Source organism: Phyllostomus discolor, chromosome 2, assembly GCF_004126475.2.
Source record: "Phyllostomus discolor isolate MPI-MPIP mPhyDis1 chromosome 2, mPhyDis1.pri.v3, whole genome shotgun sequence".
Lineage (NCBI taxonomy): Eukaryota > Metazoa > Chordata > Mammalia > Chiroptera > Phyllostomidae > Phyllostomus > Phyllostomus discolor.
The window spans coordinates 45,838,507-45,860,425 of record NC_040904.2 but is presented as its reverse complement, the minus strand read 5'-3'; the positions used below and the strand labels follow the sequence as shown (position 1 = coordinate 45,860,425).

Here is a 21,919-nt window from a genome sequence, read left to right as displayed (position 1 = left end):
TCCAGATGTTTTAGAGAACCACATGTGGCAATAACTAGAAACCACAAAATATATCAAAATGATCCTCATGGGTAGGCCTTCATCTGATTAGTTTGAAACCAAACCTAGAACATAATCTAGATGTACACTTTTTCCTCTCTCTATATGACTGTATTATCTTTACCTTACAGGAAGAAAAGCTCTAAAAATAACCACAGCAAGTTTAACAGATGTGTGAACTTTGAAGTAGTATACTTATAGTGACTATAACATGGCCATTCAAACGTCATTGGAGTTGTCAAAATCCATGTGGAAAGTCAGGAATTTATAGTTTTCTGGCAGTCAAGGCAAAAAAGCATGAAGCATGATGGATTATGTAATTCTCGTTGATATAAAGTATAACAGTTTGTCATAAAAGTCAGCTTTCTAGTATCAAATTGGAAAATAAATTTATTGTAGGAGACACTGAATCTCTGGCTTCAAAGTTAGCATTTGTATTCCTAAATCTTTTAATGGAAATAATACATTCTCTCATTTAAATATTTATTGAGCACTTGTATGTTAGGTGCTATGAGAATACTAAGATACTAGAATATGGCCCTTATCCTCAAGAAATTTAGGATCTATGAGAGAGAATATAACATAAAAGTCTCACATTACCCAATTAATTTCTTAATAGTACAATGTGCAATTAACTATCTTGACTTTTTTTAACTGTCATTTATTACACACATCTACCAGGAACCATTCTTGGCACTCTGGTATAAACATAAATAGATCCATGGAACAGAATAAACATTAACTCATTAAGTTCTCACAACTCTATAGTGTAGGAATTACCTTCCCCAGGCATCAGATGAGGAAACTGGAGCATAGAGAAGTTCATTAACTTATTCAAGGTTACACAGCTAATCCAGGTCTAGCTCCATGGCCCATATTTTTTTTTAGGCCATTTTTTTAATCCTCATCCAAGGGTAGGTTTACTAACTTCAGAGAGAGAAAAGGGAGGGTGAGAGGAGGAGAGAAACATCGATTGGTTGCCCCAACCAGGATCGAACCTGCCCAACTAGGGCATGGCCCACGCTCTTTAATGTTGGATATGACCCCGAGTCTCTTTTTTACCCCCTACTTTATTGTCTGTCTTCACCAGTTGGGATGCAGACTTCATGAAAGCAAGCACCAAGTCTATATTCTTCTCAATGTCTATCTCCTTCTAGCACTGTTCCTGGCAAAATATTTATTGAATTATATAATAAATGATAATAAAATATACACCCTTTGGGTAGCTAAGCAAACAGAGAAATAGTGCTTGGAGCCAAGGAAGCAAAAACAAATAGTACAAACCTCAAAACATCTCAGTTTCCTTTAATTTGGTCAATGTTATCCCAGTCAGTCCCGAGTCTCTTAAAAATGGTGCTGATCCTGCCAAGAACTTAATCTGGGCTCATCATGAAGAAAGAACAGCAGATTGTTTCCTGGCGCCTTTATCTGTGGATTTTTCAAGTTATAGCAAATCTCTTCTCAAGATTTAATGATAGCCCTGCACTACAGAGTGTCTTTCCTTACCCATCCCTGCTGCATGCCCGACACGCATACACCTGTACTACACAGCAGGTGAATGAACCAGAGGACTGAGCACAGGGAGCATCATTTACTAGATGGGAGCTTCTGGTGCTTTCTCCTGAGAAGTGTGCTGGTCGGGGGAGTGCACTAGAGTGCTTACACCTGAAGCAGGCTAGACCACAGAGAAGGATGTGGTCCCATCAAGCCTGTCTGTTAACCAGCTTTGATTTGAACTGCTGATCTTGTCAGGGTGCCTGGTGCCGTGGTGATCTGCACGGAATGCATATTTCAGGGTTTGTGAATTGAGTGTCAGACCATCCTTCCTCCTTTACCCCTTCCACTTGTTGCCCCAGCTTCCCTCTCATTTCTACCTACATGTGTTGTTGCACCAGTCAGTTCCCCTTTCTTGATCTCTGATTTGTTATCTGTACAGTGATAAGTTTTATTGCTAGAAAGTCTCTTCAGATTCCTTCCACTGTGTCTGGTGATAAGAACTCTAGCCTGCTTTTAAAGTTTTTGCTCATCGCAGACCTCCACATGCCCAAGTCTTTACTCATTTGGCAACCTTCTCTCTTCTCCAAGCGCTTTAATAATTAAATAAAGTATGTAGGCAGCTTAGTCAAGTTGTAAGAAAGGTTGAATGGGAAGATTATATACAGATCAACGAAATCTATGCAGCTAGGCCAACGGAGACAGATGAGATGTTTTTTCAGGTATAAAGGTCTTAGTCACAGCAACACCGGTCCATGCAGACTTAAGCAGATGTCAAGGAATTTAGTAGTGACTCAGTGCTTCCCTGCAGTCCTAGCTCTAATAGCAGGAATCGATGCTGCTCCAACTGAGGCTCAGGTGATTAGATGGGAGCACCAAGGCCTAAGTCCTTTTGAAATCCCCCCAAATCCATTCTGGCATAGATATTGCAGTTAAGAGGGCTTAGGACCCAAAGTGGTGGAATCCCATTTTAGTTCATAAATCCAGAGTTTTAGTAGAATATGGAGAGAGTTTGTTAAGCAGCATGTTCTTTCTTTTTAAATCCTCCTTCAGGCTTTTCATATGAAAAAGATCCCCGGTTGTACTTTGATGACACTTGTGTCGTTCCTGAGAGACTGGAAGGTAAGCAGCCCCGTCCAGTTTGTCCTGAAGCTGGCGGGTTGGAGATGTCAGCACCTCGTCAGTCCTAACATCAGATTGGCGCTAACTCTGATTGCCTGAATCACCCAAGAAACTTAAGACCTAAAGTATACATGTCTCTTTGTCCCAAACAGGCAAAGTCAAACAAGAGCCCACCATGTATCGCGAGGGGCCCCCTTACCAGAGGCGAGGCTCCCTTCAGCTGTGGCAGTTCCTGGTCACCCTTCTTGATGACCCAGCCAATGCCCACTTCATTGCCTGGACCGGCCGAGGCATGGAGTTCAAGCTGATAGAACCTGAGGAGGTGAGTGTGGGATGCTAGACTCGCATGATTATTTTATTTATTGATGATGGTGAGGTCTGTTCTTGTTAGTTCTCCATTGAGGCTTTTTGCTGTATTAAATGTGCTCCTGTCATTCAGATTCTGGCCTGGTCAGTGGGCTCGGCAGTGCCCTTCCTGTGAATAGGACAGGTTTGGGACAGGCAGAGTTCTCCACTGTACGATAGAATACATAAAAAAAGTAACTGCAAAGTCTGGGTCATAAAGACTTATATCCAAATAGGGTCTGGTGTCCCTTCTGGAAAGTCTTTTCCTAGTGTTGTTTCAGTGACAACTTGTTTTTGGTTGGCCCTCATATGCCATAACCTACATATGAGGCTACAGAACATTGGTATGACACTGTGGTAATATGTTACAGGATGCAGCTACCCCACTATGTATTTCAAATGGCTCTAACCTAAAGAAATAAAATTATGAGAGATAGGTCAATCTTACGAGCTCAGATTTTTTAAGTGTGTTATGTTGACATCACAGTAATTGAGAGATAACACAAACCTTCATTATTTTGTTCATAGAAAAAGAAACATTGTTAACATTGTTACTGTCCGTGTGCCTAGAACCATTGACAGAAAGGCCTATGGACAGAACAGGACCTTTTCTTCAATGGAGAAGACACATCATAGAATCCCTTTCCTAAATATCGAGTAACAGAGTGAATTATATTAGGTCTCAGTTCGACGTATTCTGAAGGGGTTGATTTTTAATTTCTATTTGATTTAGAATCTAGAGAGATTATAAATGAAAAGGAAATTGAAAGGAAAATGAAAAAGAAAAATCTGACATATGCTGCTTTCAATAGCATGTAGTTAGGTTTTAGATATTAAACCAACAGAGCAAAAGGTATCTTTGGATTATGTGTAATTGAAATAGAAGATGTTTGAGCAAGAACTGCAGTTTTAAATGTTGTTCCATTAATACCAAGGCTCACATTAGCACACTAAGGGGATAAGTTGGTAGGAGGGTTAACAGCAGGAAGGTAGCAACCTGGCACTTGGTTTGGAAGAAGAAAATGGTCTGAAAGTTAAGAGGAGAATATGTGGATTGGAGACAGTTATAACAGGAGATATACATATGGTGTTCCTTATCTTGTATCATTCATGAAACTGGAAATGTGTCAACATCCCATATTGTAAAGTTTCTGTTAAGCTTCAGTCTACCTTCAAAGCCAGAGCTTGGTACTCCTGTGTTTTTCAAAGCGTTTCTTTGTGGCTGTCATGTAGAAGTGGAGCCACGTTTTAGGCTCGCAGCCATGCTGGAGAGCCATTGGCCACACTTCTTTTCCTCACAATCGGCCTGGTTTATGTGAGGCTTGCGAAAAGCATGTTGCCTAGGCTCACTGAGGCTTTTTGAAAGCAAGTCTGTCATGTGGGCAACCCTTATTGATTTATCCCATTTTACGAACAGGAGCTTTTATTATTTTATTGCCATTGCCTGAGGCCTAAGCACAGGCTGTACAGCTGCAGGTAAACCTGGTTATGACCCTTTGTAAAGCTATTATTGAATCTTCTGCTCTCCTACCAGTGGTAAAGAAAATGATGAACAGATGGCAAAGGGCCCCTGCTTTCTTACTTAATACAGAAACTAATATTAATCCAGAATGCTCATAAATGCCAAGTGTCCAAGTCACGTGACAGGCCTGCAGGGGCCTGAGACTCCCTCAGCTGACTGGACCACTTCGTTTCTTCAGGAAGTACTTTCTCTCCACCCCACCTTGAAATCCCCGTGCCCTCCAGTGAACTCCGAATGTGCATTCTCTTCGTCCAGGATGGTTCTGTTCCATCTGTGCACTGGAACCTCGGGACGTGCAGCATTTGTTGTGTTTTTCTTCCACTCCACTCCTCGCAGGCCCTTGTCTTGTTAATGTCAGGAAGATACCAACTCCTCGAAAAAGCTGTAAGAAGTCGTCATTGTGGGGAGCTTGAAGGGTGAAGTGGAGGAGGAAGCTGTTTGGGACGTAATTGTAGGCAGCTGTGTGGCTGAGTAGTGCACTCTGGGTAATTATCCATAATATCCATTACACTGTGCATGGAAATTGTGGTTTTAGAACTGCGTTTTGGCAGGCTCCCTAATCAAATGTCTTTTGATAGTCATCCAGCTTAGCACCCTCTCAATTATGACTGACTCGGCTTTAATCTGGAGCCATTTTCACTGTGAATCTGCATTAATGAATATTTTGGGGGTAGGGTTGTTTGTTGAACATGTGGCAGATAACTGGTGCCATGGGGAGGTGTAAAAGGATGAGCTGCAGAAAGAACCGCTCCCTGTGGCTGTGGCTGCTCTCTCTTAAAAGGAGAGGAAAAGATGTGTGGATTTTTTTAACTCCTTCAGCCTCCCTCCTCAAGAAGCCTGCTATCAAAGTAATGATTGGGAAAGATGAAAGGCAGAAAGAGCTGGTAACAAACCATTGCCCGCTCCCCTCACCCAGCCCTCATTTCCAGCTGCTCTGCAGTTGTGCTGCATTATGCATTACTTGTAGAAGGAGCAGCCCCAGTGAGGACTACTGAATCATAGGGCCCTGGCCCAAGAGGATGAGTCAGTAACTATGGCCACCGCAGATGCTTTGAAGGCCGTGCATACACAAAACCTCTCCAGTGAGCTATTGCATAAGCAAGTGACAGCAAAGAGAGGTTGTGGCTGAAGTGGAAGAATATTCAAGAATTGTTTTCTAACACTAAATATAGTGAAATGGTGAGGCTGGACTTTTTTTAAGGTCCCTTGCATCACTTGTGGCTGACAGTAGTTTAAGTACAGTTTCATAGTGTTGTTTCTTTTGAACAGAGTTAATGAACATGTTAGTTTAGCAGATTTCCCTTTATACCACTATTTCCAGGTGTAATTTTTGGTTAATTTTGCCCCCTTGGCTATTTCAAAGCTAGAGTTGAATGGGTGTATTACGGAGAAAGGAGGAGACCCAGGGACATCGTGTGTGCCATAGGGGCAGGAAGGGAACAAATGCAAAGTTACTCTTCACACAGTTTCTTGCAAGGCAGAGTGGAGTCACAGCTAGTCAGTTATTCTAATGTAATTAGCACAGATGCATTCCTCCTTACTTATCAGATCATTTCTGGTATTTATTAAAGGTCATTTTAGAATCCTGAACGCAGATGTTGTTTTTATTCTGCCCAAATATTTTAAGCAAAATGCTGTCTTATGATCTACTTTCCACTTGGACTCTTCCTTCTTCCCATTCCATATTTAACATTTGGTTTTTTTAAATATCAAAACAATATAGTTACTTCATTTCTTTAAAAAAAGTTTTCAGAACGGACCTAAAATGTTCAAACATGATCCCTGGTTTACATACATTTAAGGCCTCTAAAAAGACTCACATTTCCAGTGTTGTTCTTTTCATATCTTGACATAAGTAGGATTTGAGGTTGTTAAGATACTTGAAAACAGAAATTGCTTGGCTGTCCTAATAATTGGGGAAACTCTACTAGGAAGTTTTCTGACTATAAGGCTTCTTTGGCCCAAAGCTCCAATTATTCCCCCCATCACTGCACCTCAGGTGGACTGGGTGGGTATAATGCACTTCAGAACTGTTTGGGAAACCCTGTTAATTTTCATTAAGTGGATAATGGTGCTACATGTTTTAATGTCCATTCTGCAAGTCTGCTGGGAGCAGAGGATGGATGGCAGCAGGCTGAAACGATCTGATTCCCCATATTCCATGAGCTGAAATAAGTAAACATCTCCCAGCCCCTCTCCAATCTTATTAGAATTGAACTTTTGCTCTGCTGGCCCATTAGCAGCTCACTAGTGTGTTTCTAATATTTCAGGAATGACCGTTCTAATTATTCCTTATTGACTTCTACAGAAACCATAGCACTTAATGGCAGCATGTTAATGGTCTATGGGCATTGGTCAATATTCATATGTGGAGAAACAGTAGAGAGCCTGCTTCCTCTGGGACTCTAGCCAAGCCCTCTGTTATCTTACAGTACTAGGATTCTTCCACCTCTAGATCTCACCTCTCCGCAGTTGTGACTGAATCATCACCTTTGTTGATGTTTAGTCTTGAGGGAATTAAATGCTTTTCCTTCCAGGTCAGGGAAATGGAGCATTGGCCAGAGCAGTCAGGTTACAGAACTGGCTCTCCTGAGATTGGGAGAAAACCACTAGGCCTAAGGAATGAGTTTCCGTTGCTTTCCTGTCTCTTCAGGTTGCTCGGCGCTGGGGCATCCAGAAGAACCGGCCAGCCATGAACTACGACAAGCTCAGCCGTTCGCTACGCTATTACTATGAAAAGGGCATCATGCAGAAGGTGAGCAGTTACAAGAGACATTTAGACCACTCTGACCACTTTCAAAGAAAATGTCAGGGGCTTCTGTAATGAGATTGTTTGTAATGGCTGACTAAAGAAAATGTTTATCCTCATAAGTGATTCTGTGGTAGGAAAAAGTCTTGGGAAAGCAAACTGAAGACAAGAGTCTAATGAGATATAAGACTAACTTTAATGCTCTTGAATGTATGTGAAAACCAGAGGCTGTGGATGGAGCATACCATTGGAAAATTAGGCTCCTTTGCTTTACTTAAACTACCTCTAATTATGGAAATATCCAGACAATGGGGTCAACTGTTGTACCCCTAAAGGAGTGTATGGGAATTCACTGGAAGATCTCTGCTCCCACGAGAGTTTCACTGAAGTCTTTACCTCTACACATCCGACTATGTTGGCTTAATATTCTTAAAAGTGTTAGAGGAGTAAGAAAATCTTTCTCTTTTAGAATCTATAGAAACTGGAACTCAGGTTAAAAACCCAAGGCTTGTAAAATGATGACAGAATCACCTGGTAGCAGGTTGTAGAATAAAAGACAAAGTGTATTTTGAGGAAAACAGTACAAAATCTGTATTGGAATAGAAGTAAAGGACCACAATCTTAAATTCTATGGATAGGCAAAAGATGGGAATGGTAAATCTTTGATTGGTTGTTCTTAGCCACCTGATTTTACTTTGTACCCAGATTCTGGCGTTTACACGTTTAGACAGTCTGCGTGGTAGTAGCCGCCAAGACACACTTGGCGAAAGCATATGATGCTTGCTGCTGAGAACTTGTCTACACTAAAACTAGGCTGACCTTTTTCATAGGTGGTAATGTGACCCCATATTTCTGTTAGCACCCTGAAAAAGAAACAGCATTTCACGGATGGTCTTCTGGATAAAATCGAGACTTCTAAGAGCTTTGTATAGTCTCTAAGTCTGTTTCCAGTCCAAGCACCATTTAACTCCCATTTCCTCCCTCATACTTGACTGCTTTCATTAGCATAGCTATCTTTCTCTTAATTAATGGAATATTTATTTACCAAAGAATACGGATCACATTCATATATGTGATTGCATACTATGCAATGAAAAAAACACCTATTACAGCACCATCCTACTTAAGAACTAGAACATTTCTAATGTCTTCAATACCTGGCCAGCTTCTACTACTTGTTTTCTGTTTCGGGAATCACCTTTTCACTCCAGAATCTGAGTCCTCAGGCCGAGTCACGTGGTCCCCCTTTCCGCTCCCGTCTGTCAGCACCTGCACTCACCTCTGTCGCTGCCCTTTTCTCTGTATTGTACATCCCTCCATTACTTGTTGCTTCATCCACAGGAGCGTAAGTGCCTTTGGGTAGAATTGGGGGATTTAACTTCAGTGCCTGGCACAGGGTTCATAGATACCACAGGATGGGAGGTCGCCCTCTTCCCTATATCCCCCCGTTTTTATATGTACAATTTAGTGGTTTTTAATGTATTCATGGAGTTGTATAACCATCACCACAATCAATTTTATAACATTTTTTTCACCCAAAAAGAAATCCCATTTCCATTAGTAGTCACTTCCCATTTTCCCTCAACCCACACCCCCTTCCCCCACACACATGCCTTTTAGTGTTAATATTATCAGGTAGAACCATAAATTCAGAGAGGGGAGCCATCATTCCTTTACTTTTCTCAACTCCAGCTCTAATCTGAGGGAGTGTAACCAAGACACAACAACTTGGACTGACAGCCATGAGCTGTCCCTATGGCTGGTTCCTAGGTTCTCTAAGGAACTAGAAGAGAGCTTTATTTCTGAGATGAAAACAAGCAGAGACAGGAAGGGACTGGAATAAGGGTTGGGTGGGTTCAAATCCTAGTACTCCCATTTATTAGTTGTGTGCTTTGAGGGAAAGTCACTTTACCTCCTGAAGTCTCTGTTTCCAATACAAGTGTAGATAATAATCCCTGCTCTAATCTTGCAATGTATATATGTGAGAATGGTCCAGAAAAAAATAATGTGCAATCCAATGTAAGGGAGTGTTGTTATATATATATGACCTGTGAGTAAATGAAAACTAAGTAGAAGGTGAATGGCAGCATGCCAGTGTGGGGAGGGACTTAGAAAAGCTGTAGTCCCACACCGTCTGTTTTTGAAAGGCAAAAATCAGATTTACAGAGGTTGAAGACTTGTTAATGACTGACCTAAGACTGGAAGACGTCCACTTCTGGCTCCTGATCTAGTACTGTTTCCACTGTGCCGTCCTGCCTCGCTCTTCTGTTTGTGAACTGACTCTTGAGGTGGGGAAACAGAGATTTAATGTAAAGCTGTGGCTTAGAAAAACTGTAAGGACGGTTGAGTGTATGTGTCTGCCACCCTTATGACTTGCTTGGTGAAAATGTTTATCATCCAGTGTTCTACACACAGTGCAGATTTGTAGTGGTGTTTGGTGCAGATTTGGTTTGTAGTGTTTGGGTTCTAAGGAATGCTGGTGCAGACCCCCAATTTCTGGTGACTGGACATAGAGCATCCCCACAAAATAAGCTGTAACACCTATTAGCATAATTATACCATTACCTCCACAACCTGCCACTGTAACAACGGACTTCTTAAACCCACAATTTGGAAGCAAAGCCATATTTCTACAATCAAAAAGATTTTAGAATACCAACAGAATGACTGAAGGGCAGGATAAACTCAACATTTTGAATTTTTGAGCCTCAAGTGTTTATTGGTAATTTTAGCCCCTTTCCCTTGCCCTTTTGCATTACCTGAGTGAAGGAGATGATCAGCCTTGGTTTTCAGTGATATGTGTCCTCTTGTGCTGATGCGAAACAGTGAGCAAAGAACATAGGTTGTTCCCAGTGACCTCGGTTGCTCAGCAGTACATCATGAGGCCTTTTGGTGCTAATAATATTATCATACATAAAATCCATATAAGGTAGCTCTCAGTCCCTCTGTGTAACAGAACCATGGAATGAGTAATTTAAAACTGTAGGTCAAGCCAAGAAGCAATTCTCTTCGGCTTTGGAACAAACTTAAAATTTACACATAGGCTCTCTTATCAAATTCCTAGCCCTTCAAAATAACAAAGCTTACTGTGGAGACTGAACTCTGGAGGTGACTGAAATCATGGCCCGGCTTCAGCATTGAACCTTTCAGTCCTCATGGCACCGTGCACCAGCCAAAGCATACCCATTTTTTCTTCAGCTGTGACTGTAAGACAGTGAGAATTTTCTAAAAGCGCCTGCCTAGTATGAATTTGAAATTCAAATATCTCAACTGCTGACCTGTGCTGCCCATACAACACTTGGCAGGTAGCAGGTCCCCAAGATTTACCAAAATAAATCTGAATGATTTGGATAATCAGTTACTGGTGAGCCTCCTTCAGTCTCTGGCTTCCTGAGAGCTTGGTGACTTATAAATACCTCATCGTTCTTCCCTTAGTCCCCACCATGCCCCACCAGCTGGGCCTCAGCAGATGTGTTTTCTCTCTCAGGTGGCCGGGGAGCGATACGTCTACAAATTCGTCTGTGACCCGGATGCCCTTTTCTCCATGGCCTTCCCGGACAACCAGCGTCCGTTCCTGAAAGCAGAGTCCGAGTGCCACCTCAACGAGGAGGACACCCTGCCACTGACCCACTTTGAAGACAGTCCTGCTTACCTCCTGGACACGGATCGCTGCAGCAGCCTGCCCTATGCTGAAGGCTTTGCTTACTAAGTTTCCAAGTGGCTGAGCGTCCAAACCCTAGAGCTAGCAGTTCCCATTCAGGCAAATGAGGGCAGTGGTTTTGTTTGTGTTTTTGGCTGTTTTTAAAGCTTGCCCTTTGAGTATTATCTGGAGAACTCAAGCTGTCTCTGGATTGGCACCCTTAAAGACAGATACCTTGGCTGGGGAGTGGGAACGGGGAGGGGCAGAAAAACCACCAAACGGCTGGTGCCTCAGCTCTGATCCTGACAAGGTTTCTGGGGAGAGACTGCAGTGGAGCCTCCTTCCCATGGACTATTTGTGCAAAGCAATACCTTGTTCGGGTTAGTACCCACAAACCAGGACCGAGTGTGCGACAATCTGCATTGATCGTGGACTGCAAAATGCCTTGACATAGAAGGGCTCTGATTTGCACAATTTGTTGAAAAAGAAATCACCAACCCATAGGACAGTAGGTAGGCCAAGTTGGGAAGGCTCAAACCATGAAGGGTTAAAAATGTATCTTAAAATTCAGAGAGCTTGTCCAGCTCAATCTGAAATGCTTCCCCTTGGTCTAGAAAGAAGGGGGAGGGTCAGAACAGCTGTTCCCCACTCCATGGTTCTCAAATGAGAAACCATTGCTACTCTTGGGAACCTTCTGGCCATGTGTCACCAAGTAGAACAAGCCCCTTTTCCCTCCCAGTCACATGGCTGTGTGTGGATGGCTTTAATTTTAGGAGGAGGCTGATTAACACTTTTGACAGTATTTTGTTTTGCTTTGATTCGGGGGATTGTTTTTGCTTTGGTGGTTGTTTTGGAAAAACAGTTTATAAACTGATTTTTGTAGTTTTGGTATTTAAAGTGAAAAAAATAAACCTTTTGGTAACTGCACTGCGTCCCTTAGACGGGGTAGTGCTGATTTATGAAGACGCTGCAGCTTGAAAGGGGCTTGGTGGCGCTTCCCCTTAGCCGTCTACAAGCCCACCTATTGCCTGCTTTGTGCTTTCTGCACCAGACAGCCTGACCGAACATTTGCACCTGAGTTGTACATTTTTGAGGTGTGTGGGGCAGCCTAGACACACCGCTCAGATTCAGATTCTATGTGTATAGTTCCCCATGGTCCTTAATACTCCCTCCCTGGAAAGAAATGTACATAATACATGTCATGTCCATTTGAAACCTGGTCACCCGGTGGGAACCCTGGGGATTCTTCCCTGGTTATGACTGATGACAATTTGCATTTCATCAGTTTGTTTTGTTTTCCTTTTCCTTTAATTCTTGGACTTGAAACCCTGCATATGATTCAATAGGGTTTGAGACTTAACATGTGACACTGACAGGTAAAACAATGCTAGCATTTTAGTTTCCTGCCACCTTAAAAAAAAAAAAAAAAAACCACAAAACAACAGAAAAAGCTTATCTAATTGCTGTATTATATTGAAGAAGTTTTAAACAACCCAGCTAAAGCTATGTGAAAGTCAAGCTCAAAGTAGAGGAAAAGTTCCTTGTAACGTGGTAGTCCCTTGCTGCCTGCTCTGTCGACAGCATCCCGTGCTCCCTGCGACACCCAGCACATGAGGAATGGCTGTGCCGCTCTCCACGCGTGAAGGACATTGCTGGCTTGGTGAGGGCACGGCATGTGCTTTGAATTGCTTTTCTGTCGATGGAGCATTCCATAGTTCCAAATGGTGCCCCTTCTGACCAGCAGCACATTTGGGAAGAGGTTCCCTGCATATGGGGAGTATTTTATAGCTATGGAAACAAAAGTTTTCCTCTGTTGGAAGCTAATTAGCCCACAAAGGTGTTGAACCTGTAGCTTGGGCCTTAATTAGCATTGTACTCGAATCAAAGGACTTTTTTTCAAACCATATTTATAGCTTTCTAACCTACGTATAGTCTATGCATAGATGCATATTTTATCCCCAGCTGGCTAGAGACTTATTTGTTGTAAATGCTGTATAGGATTTGTTTTTCCTTTCTTTACTTACCCTGGTTTGGGTTTTTGAGTTTGGTTTTTTCTTTTTAATGGATTTACGCTACATTACCAAGAATGAAAATAACCCGCGTAGCCTGAGCTCCCCCTCCCTGCTGAAACTACTTGGCCTGTGCTGTCACGGGACGTAGGATGGAGGCGTCACCGCTGCATTCCCATCGGACTCACGCACCCCCTGGATGGTTTTATTTTCGTGTGTTTGTTTTGTTTTGCTTCTTTTCCAGAGTGTGGAAAGTCAACAGTGCAGAAAGGCTTTCACCTTCCGGTTGGTCCGAAATACTTCACCCTGCGCAGGGCCGTGTGCATCCTGCCAAGCTGCGTTATATTCTGTACTGTGTACAATAAAGAAGTTTGCTTTCAGTTTACCAAGTTTACCAGACACGCCTCTTTCTTGCCCTCAGTAGTTTGATTTTAAAGCAAGCAGAAGGCACCTGGCTTTCCCTCTTTTTCTCTGTTTCTCTCACTGTCTCTCAACTGTTGAGCCTTAACCAAGCAGTGCGGAGTTGAGTAGTTAAGGGAACCGTTAACCTAGGATAGAGAGCACAGCTGCTCTTTGGGCTGACAGCTCTTCTCACCTCTGGCTGAGAATTTGATCCACAGGAGTGGTGGTAGAGAGGTTCTCTTCCCAGCCAATGGTGAGCTGAGACCACCCCATTTCTTGGAACCCACCTACTCACCAACACAGTATTTTTTGAAGCATAGCTTATGTTGGGCTCTGGGTTATGTGAAAAGATTATTAACTAGGGTAGGACTTGGATTGGAGTTCCAGAACAATTCTTTCTCAGCCTCTTATATGGATGGATACTTTGTAAAACAGTAGGAATTTAAGTACTTAAAATTTTATAAATAGACCCTGGCTGGTGTGGCTCCGTGGATTGAGCGCCAGACTGTGAAACAGAAGGTCTCCAGTGCAATCCCCAGTCAGGGCACACGCCTGGGTTGCAGGCCAGGTGTCCCCAGTAGGGGACACACAAGCGGCCCACCACCCTGATGTTTCTCCATCTCTTTCCTCTCTCTAAAAATAAAGTTTTTTTAAAAAAAATTTACAAATACTCCCTGAGAACAGCAGCAGCAAAACTAAGGAAGATCTTGCCTGTTTTGTTTTTTCCAACCACGAAGCAGTGAAAATCTTGCAAATTTGTCTCCTCATGGGTTCACTTGGGGAAAGTGGGAGAAAATAAAGTTTGCAGAGTCCTATGCAGTATTAGGCCTGTTAGTGTTATTTCATCCTTTTTCTGCACCATGGGCTCTTCAGGATTCCTATTTCAGTAGAGAAGTAGGTAGAGCCTTTTTTAAAGCGTATAACAGAAGGCTTTCTGTAAGTTTATCTACTATCTCTCTCTGACCATTTTACAAGCCTTTAAGTGTAAAAACATCTGAGACCTAATCGGTGCACAGCCGCTTGAATGGGAGCTTGTGAGGAATGAATGTCTGCCACACAAACCCATTAGCTGGGACAGATTAAGATGCTTGGGGAGAAGGCCGGGGAGCCCAGGACAAAGTGATCTCTGCCTCTCAGCTTCACCATGATAAGGCTTTGACAATCAGCACCCCATTATTCATGGGCTCATTATCCAGCCTGGGCCCAGACCCAGATAGTTAACCTAACGCAGGAGGTCACCAAACACTGGGCCGCCCTTCTAGTGCCGGGTGCTAGGATAAGGAAGCCCAGAAAATGTGAAGTTTACTCTTCATCGAGGTCCCTTTTCACAAGCCAAGCCAGGGAAACAATGCTTATTCAGTTGTTCAATGACAAAGAAGTAGTGTGAGAGCAAAAGAATGTGCTTTTGAGAGCCAGAATTATGTGCAGAATCTAAATTCTAATGTAGCTGGGACAAATGTAAACAAATGTGGAAGAAAAACACTCATGTTTCCAGTTGGTTGGAAACCTTGGACAGTTTGTTGCCCACTGGTAGAGGTGACGAGCTCAGTGTGTGGCCTCTGGAAAAAAAAGTAAGTTCTCACAGGGTAAGTTCCGGTTTTACTCGGCATAAGTATATTGTACTTAAAATAGGGGGTGGGGGTGAGAGTGCCACAGATGAGCCACTGAGTCCTTTTAATCGGAGCAAATAACACTAGTGTCCTATTCAGAAGGGGCCTCTTGCATGACCAGCCTTTCCTTAGCTCCTCTAATTTGAGAGCTGGCTCTACACCCAGGCCTGGGTTTGTTGGCCTTGGCAGTGAACCTCAGATAGCTAACCTTTGGATAGCACTTTACAGTTTACAGAGTACTTTTTCATTCCCATTATCTTTTTGGCAGGCTTTTTAAAATGGTAACACTTTGTTGAAATTGAATCTGAAAATACTCAGGGCTGTTAGCCTCCAAAATTACGTTCTTGGAGTGTTCATAGCAGCCACTCTGGAAAGATGACTAGACACTGGGAGGAGGGACATGGGCTCTGGCCCCAGCCCTGCGACTGATTGGATTAACTAGATGATCTCAGAGGCCATCCTGACCTAAGCTCTGAAGTGGAAAATAGATCATAAGGGAGCAAGACCAAGTAGTAGGCTATTGCAGTAACCCAGGTGAAGTGATAGAGTGGCTTGGTCCAGGATATAAGGAGGTCATAATCTCGATATAATCTTTTTATAGTACAGCCAGTAGGTTTTCTGTGTGTAGAGACAAAGAAGCCAGTAGTGGCTCCAAGGTTTTTCACCTGAGCACAAGCAAGTGTTGAAGTTGCCATTTACAGAGAAGAAAAACATTGATAAGGAAAAATTGGGGAGTGGAAGTAGGGGAAAACAGGCATTCTATTTGGGGCATATTAACTTTGAGATGCCTTTTATAAATCCAAATGGGAATGTTGATTTGGGTATGTAAGCCTGAAGTTAGGTGGAGGGAGATCCAGGCTGGAAACAGAAATTAAAGTCATCAATGTGTAAAAAGGTATTTAAAGCTGAGACTGGATGAGATCACTAAGGGAATAAGTATAAGTGAAATTTTAAAAAATCTCTAGGACCGTGCCCTGAGGTAGGAGAGATGAAGAACCATCAGAGGAGACTGAAAAAGAGTGGCTAATGAAGTAGGAATAACCAGGAGGCTATTTCCAGAAGGATGGAAAGACCAGCTATGACAGATGCTCCTGATGTGTCAAGTGGGGTGAGAACTGGGGCTGGATTGCAACACGGAGGTTATGGATTACTTGCACAAGCTACTTCCCTAGAGGGAGAGAGAACAGAGAGAACTGATCAATACTACTGGAACCCAAAGGAGGTTTGAGTTTAGTCTCATTGGGGGCAGGGATCAGAGAAAGCTCCATGGTTCCTAAATCCTGAGTTTGAGCTCAGGCCAGCCTCTCTCACAAGCTCATCCATTCTCACACTCTCAAAATCTGAAAGAGGCCTAGGAGGCCCTCCCTGCCAGGTATCCTGCCCAGAAGGTACAGGGTGCATTGTTCGAGGATAAATGAGGAGCAATGAAGATGTTGTTATTACCACCTTTCCCATCACTATGGGACTCCATTCTTGTTTCATCCTCAAAATTTTTTGAAATGTTTTCTAAATAACTTTTTCCCATGTTACACAATTAGGGTTATGTTCTTTGTAGAAAAACAAAACAAAAAACAACCATATCCCAAATTCAAAACTATTCTGAAAACTCAACCTAGAGATCACAGTTAATACTTTACATCTTCCCAAATAGCTTTTTTTCCCCAATACTGTTCTTTAAATTTAAAAATATGATCATATTTATATCATACATAGCTTTGGAACATACTTTTTAAACAATAAAGTTGGGTACCTTTCCATATTAGGAAGTATTCTCCTACAACACCTAACTGCATGCTATTCCAAGGTACATATGTAATATAGGATATTTAAGCAGTCCCCTTTGCTGAAGATTAAGGCACCACAAATATATATCCAAAACCTAGCCAAGTGGTCTCCATCCCCCAAAATCAATCAAACAAAAAAGAACAAGTTGAGCCTTTTCTAATGTCCCCAACTAGCAACCAATTCCCATTAATTTTACCTTCTAAATCTCTCTCAAATCCACCTCCACCATCAGCACCATAACCAATCCACCATCATCTCTCACCTAGACTATTGCCATCACCACCCGGCAGTCTAATCACATCCACTCACCCCTCTCTATATTGTAGTCAGAGTGAGTTTTTTTTTTAAGCCCAAGTCATTCCCCCACTTGATACTTTTCAACAATATCCACTGGAATCTGTAAGATTAAAAAAAAACAAAAAACGAACAATACCAAGTGTGGGTAAAGACACAATGGTAGGGAAGTCTAAAATGGTACCACTTTGAAAACAATTTGGCAGTTTCTTAAGGTAAATATACATCTACTCTACAATCCAGCAATTTCAATTATAAGTATTTACCTGAGAGAGATACAAACCTAAGTTCACAAAAAGACCTCTGCAAGAACATTTATAGAAGCTTTATTCACAATTCCCACAGAAAACAATCCAAATGTCTACCAACAAAAGATCAAATAAGTTGTGGTATCCACATAAGAGAATACTACTCAGCAACAAAAAAGGAACAAGCTATGGCGCTAGAAATCAGAAGGCAGTAACGGGATGGGTGGGCAGGAACTGGTTGGAAAAGGAAAAAGGGAGGTTCTGGATGATAGGAACATTCTATGTCTTGGTTTCAATAATTGTTACATGTATGCTTGTCAACATTTGTCAAAGTAAACATCTAAAATCTGTGTATTTTATTTTACGTTAATTATTCCTCCAAATAATATCTATAGTCATTTCTTGGGATAAAACCAAAATCTTAACTTGGCCTTACAAGGTGAGGCCTTGCCTGTCTCTCCAGCTTCATCTTGCTACGTTCTCTCCTTTTGGTTAGACAGCATGTTCCAGCACCCCTGCCTTCTTCCAGTGTCTCAGCACTACAGTGCTCCCTCCTGCTCTGGAGCAGCCTTGACATGAACTGTTCCCTAAACCTGAAATGTAACACTGCCTCTGAGGCCATCGCTAACCCCAACCAGCTCAACCCCCACCCATTCTGTTAACTTCAATTCTAAGCCCCAGGGAGGAATATCAACTAATCTTGCAAATAAGTGAATAAATTCAATTTCCTGGCCTTCCTAGATATATGATCTTGTCTCCCATTGCATGAGTGCTCTTTTCTAGCACTCACTGTCGTTTTTCACAGCACTTCTCACAATCCTTAATTATTCACAAATTTGCAAAGTTAGTTGATTTTCTTCTCAATAGACTGTAAATTCCATGAAGGCAGGACCATATCTCTTTTGCTAACATCTTTATCTCCAATACCAAGTAGGTAATTAAGAAATATCCATTGGATGAGGCCTGGCTGGTGTAGCTCTGTGGATTGAGCGCAGGCTGAGAACCAAAGCATCGCAGGTTCGATTCCCAATCAGGGCACATGCCTGGGTTGCAGGCCATGGTCTCCAGCAACTGCACATTGATGCTTCTCTCTCTTTTTCTTTCTCCCTCCCTTCCCTCTCTAAAAATAAATAAATAAATAAAATCTTTAAAAACATTAAAAAAAAATAAATATCCATTGGATGAATAAACATAGTAATAAGAACCTTTATTTTACTTATGACTTTTGGGATAAGTTTCTAGAAGAGAGATTGTTTGGACAATGGGTAGGTACATTTTAAGGCTATTTTCATGACTGCAAAGGTCCACGCAAAAGACTATTAATTTGTACCTGCATCAGTGGGAGAGTACCTGGTTCTTACAAACTTTGTCTACACTGGGCATTATTTATATTTATGCACCTATTTGCCATTCCTTCCTTCTCTTCTTTGTTTATTCAAATATTATATATTAAGCACCTATTAATACCATGTACCAAACCATATGTTGGGAATTCAATAATGAATTAGATCATTTGTTTTCAAACTTTTGGCTTACATACCCTATAAAAGAATTTTTGAAAAGCTAGGTACCCTTTAGCATTATTTTAAATTGACATTTAATATTTTCTATCATATTATTGAAAGTCCAATTTATTGCAAACTCTGACATTTTAAAATATAATTATTCCAATTTAGCAAAAGATTCTGATACATTAGCAATTTAATTACCTCATCTCTAAATTATCAACATTATCACCAAATACACACTCACTTCTTTTTAAAATTTGTTATTTTTTCACAATCTCTTCTTTAACGTACTTTTATGTCACTTCTTTATTTTATTTTATTTTTATTGTTGACACCATTACAGATATCCCCATTTCCCCCGTTTGCCCACCTCCACCTCGCCCTGCCCCCTCATGTCACTCCTTTCTATCCTTGAATCAATATTTCCAGGTGTGTCTCCAAAAGAATTTTACCTTCATACAATATATTTTTGTGCTTGGAAGTCTTTATCCTACTCTTTCATTTTACCCTCACATACTTCGTTATGTACAACAAATTATTTTAAATAATTTCTTTTGATGATAGGACTTCCCAAGTTAAAAATTATCCTGTATTGTGTATTACAATTATTAGTTCATAAAACAGCATAAATATACAAGCAAATCTGATATGTAATTACTAAACATACAAAGTAAAAAATGGACAAAAACTAATCTCTTGGTGATCTTACTGGGATGGGAGTGTTACTGGCTTTTTCCATAAGTTCACTACAAGAATGAGATGGGGTTTAGCTTCAGTTCTATTCCCAATTTCAATTTTAAGTAAGGGCTAAGATATACCATGTGATAGAGAATGCTAGCTGTTAAACAAAATCATATTTTTCTCCCTTGGTAATAAGATTGTAGCCAGATGTGTGACTGGCTATATTCCCCAGCCTCCCTTGCAGTATAACTGTGTTGGTTATTCATATATTGCCTCTCAGCTCAAATTCACCCTTTTTGTTTGCTCTGTGAAACGGATCTGGGCCCTTTAAAATTTTTCCTTTCCTAGTTGGCACTGAAGCTTTGTCAGTAGAGGGAATGACTTTGAAGGAGAAAAGGGTTTTACTTTCCAGTGCCTGAGTACAGGTTCCTGAAGTGGCTCACAGCTTCTCCAGCATCCAACTGCTGCAATGCCCAGCAGCCAGCAGCTTCCCTTGGCATTATATGCTCCCAGACAATTTTGTAGGAAAGTGCCGTGAACAGCATTTCTCTGTCCTTCAGGAGTCACAGCCATGCCCTCTGGCACAGTGAAAGATTAACTTATGGTACTTACATTCTCCTATTCCTGCACATTCCAAAACCAGAGAGGGGGTTAAAAAAAAAAAGGCCTTTGCTTGACTCCTGGGAGAAAATTTTTAAGCCCTTGGAATATCCTGCTAGAGAAGTGTCTTTGTTTGCCTAGGACCTTGCACTTGTGCTATGTTAGTCTATGCTAACAGTGTGATTTATAGTAAAGGCCTTGGGCCACATGGTGTCAACTGACCTCTGGAGGGGGTGGAGACCAAGTAACTAAGGTCAGCCATATGGTTAGTAAGCCGCGCATGCCTACAGGCCCAACCCTCAGTGGAATCTCTGAACATCAAGGCTCGGGTGAGCTTCCCTAGTTGGCAATATTTCATGAAAGTTTTCACACATCATCACTGGGAAAATTAAACGCTGTCATATGACTCCACTGCAAGAGGGCAACCGGATGCTTGTGACTGGACTTGGCCCTATGTGCCTTTGTGCTTTGTTGATTTTAATCTGTATCCTGTCACTGTAGTACACCACAGCCCTGAGTAGAACAGCTTTTCTGAGTTCTGTGTGTCCTCACAAATCGAATCTGTGGATGGTCTTGGAAACCCTCAAACACATCTCTCCAGAAAGTTTGAAACTCAGCCCTAAGGGGAAAAGAGAGAGTGGAGACTCTTCCTTAGGCACTCTGTCCCAGCCCTAAAGGCAAGCTCCATTCTCTATACCAGCTATTTCTTTATTTCTGAAGGACTGATTCCTTGTTCTACCAATTTCCTGTCACAGTTAGTAATTCTTCACATTAAACTTTCCCTTTTCAAATTACTTTGTGGTTTTTTCTCCTGATGAACCTAGATAGATACAGTGGTCATGTTATTTAGTCCTCTCTAAACACAAATAATGTGTGCTATTTCTGGGCTGGAGCTTTTAAGAAAGTAGGTGTACCACCTCCATGTACCCTTCCAGTTGGATGTAGATGATGACGAGACCCTGAAGGATGATGGTGTCACAAGCCTGGGTCTCTGATTCACCACATGCTAGAGAGTATCTGCCAATTAAGAAATAGGCTTTGATTAGATTTGAACCATATTTGAGTCTATTTGTAACAGCAGTTTAACCTACCCTAACTAATATATCGTATTCACTTAAAACAAGTACTTAGGAATAGAAGGAGGTTTGTATGTGTTTCTAAATGCAAATGCCACTCCATTCTTGAAAGTCCTTCCAAGTTATGTACCAAAAATCACATGTTTATCTTTCATTAGATATTATTTTAAGTGACCTATTAATTGACAACTCTATTAAGGCTTCCTTCCATTTTGTGTGTGTTTGTGTGTGTGTGTATTTAACTTATAAAAACGGAAGCCACCAGTATCAGAATCTAACCATTTTCTCAATTTCTGAATATACCAAAGAGACTTCAACAGGTCTTAGCTGCCAAGTGACTCTACGTCAATGGTTCTCAAAGTGTGGATTCTAGGCAAGCTGCATCAGTAACATCCAGCAACGTGTAAGAAATGAAAATTCTCAGGCTCTACTCAGACCTACTGAATCAGGAACTCTGGGGATGGAACCAGCAATCTGTGTTTTATGAACAAGCTCTCTTGATGATTCTGATGCATGCTCCAGGTTGAAAGTCACTGCTGTACACTATGCCTGTAATTCTTTCACTAGGAGTTGTATCAATCTGATAGTTTCCAAAAGTGTTAACACAAGTATATACATCCCATCCTCTCTTCCATATTCTCTTAGTTAAAAGTAACTTCTAGAGTTCCCCCGCACTCAAAGTGAGGGGATGGCACAAAGGTGAGAATACCAGGAAGCAAGATCATTGGAAGCACCTTAGCCTCTGTCTGCCACATCACTAAGCAGTTTTTGTTTAAATGTCTTTCTTTTATCACA

At 41.6% G+C, this 21,919-nt stretch overlaps 1 protein-coding gene across 1 annotated transcript in view; it reads left to right on the top strand.

Moving 5' to 3' along the window:
• Positions 1 to 13,305, top strand: part of ETV5 (ETS variant transcription factor 5) — a 55,735-nt gene extending 42,430 nt beyond the window's left edge. Inside the window, 4 exon segments of the mRNA XM_028504434.2 lie at positions 2,587 to 2,655; positions 2,808 to 2,977; positions 7,176 to 7,277; positions 10,759 to 13,305. Coding sequence (XP_028360235.1) covers positions 2,587 to 2,655; positions 2,808 to 2,977; positions 7,176 to 7,277; positions 10,759 to 10,980 — 563 coding nt within the window. The 3' untranslated portion in view covers positions 10,981 to 13,305.
• The last annotated feature ends 8,614 nt before the right edge of the window (positions 13,306 to 21,919 follow it).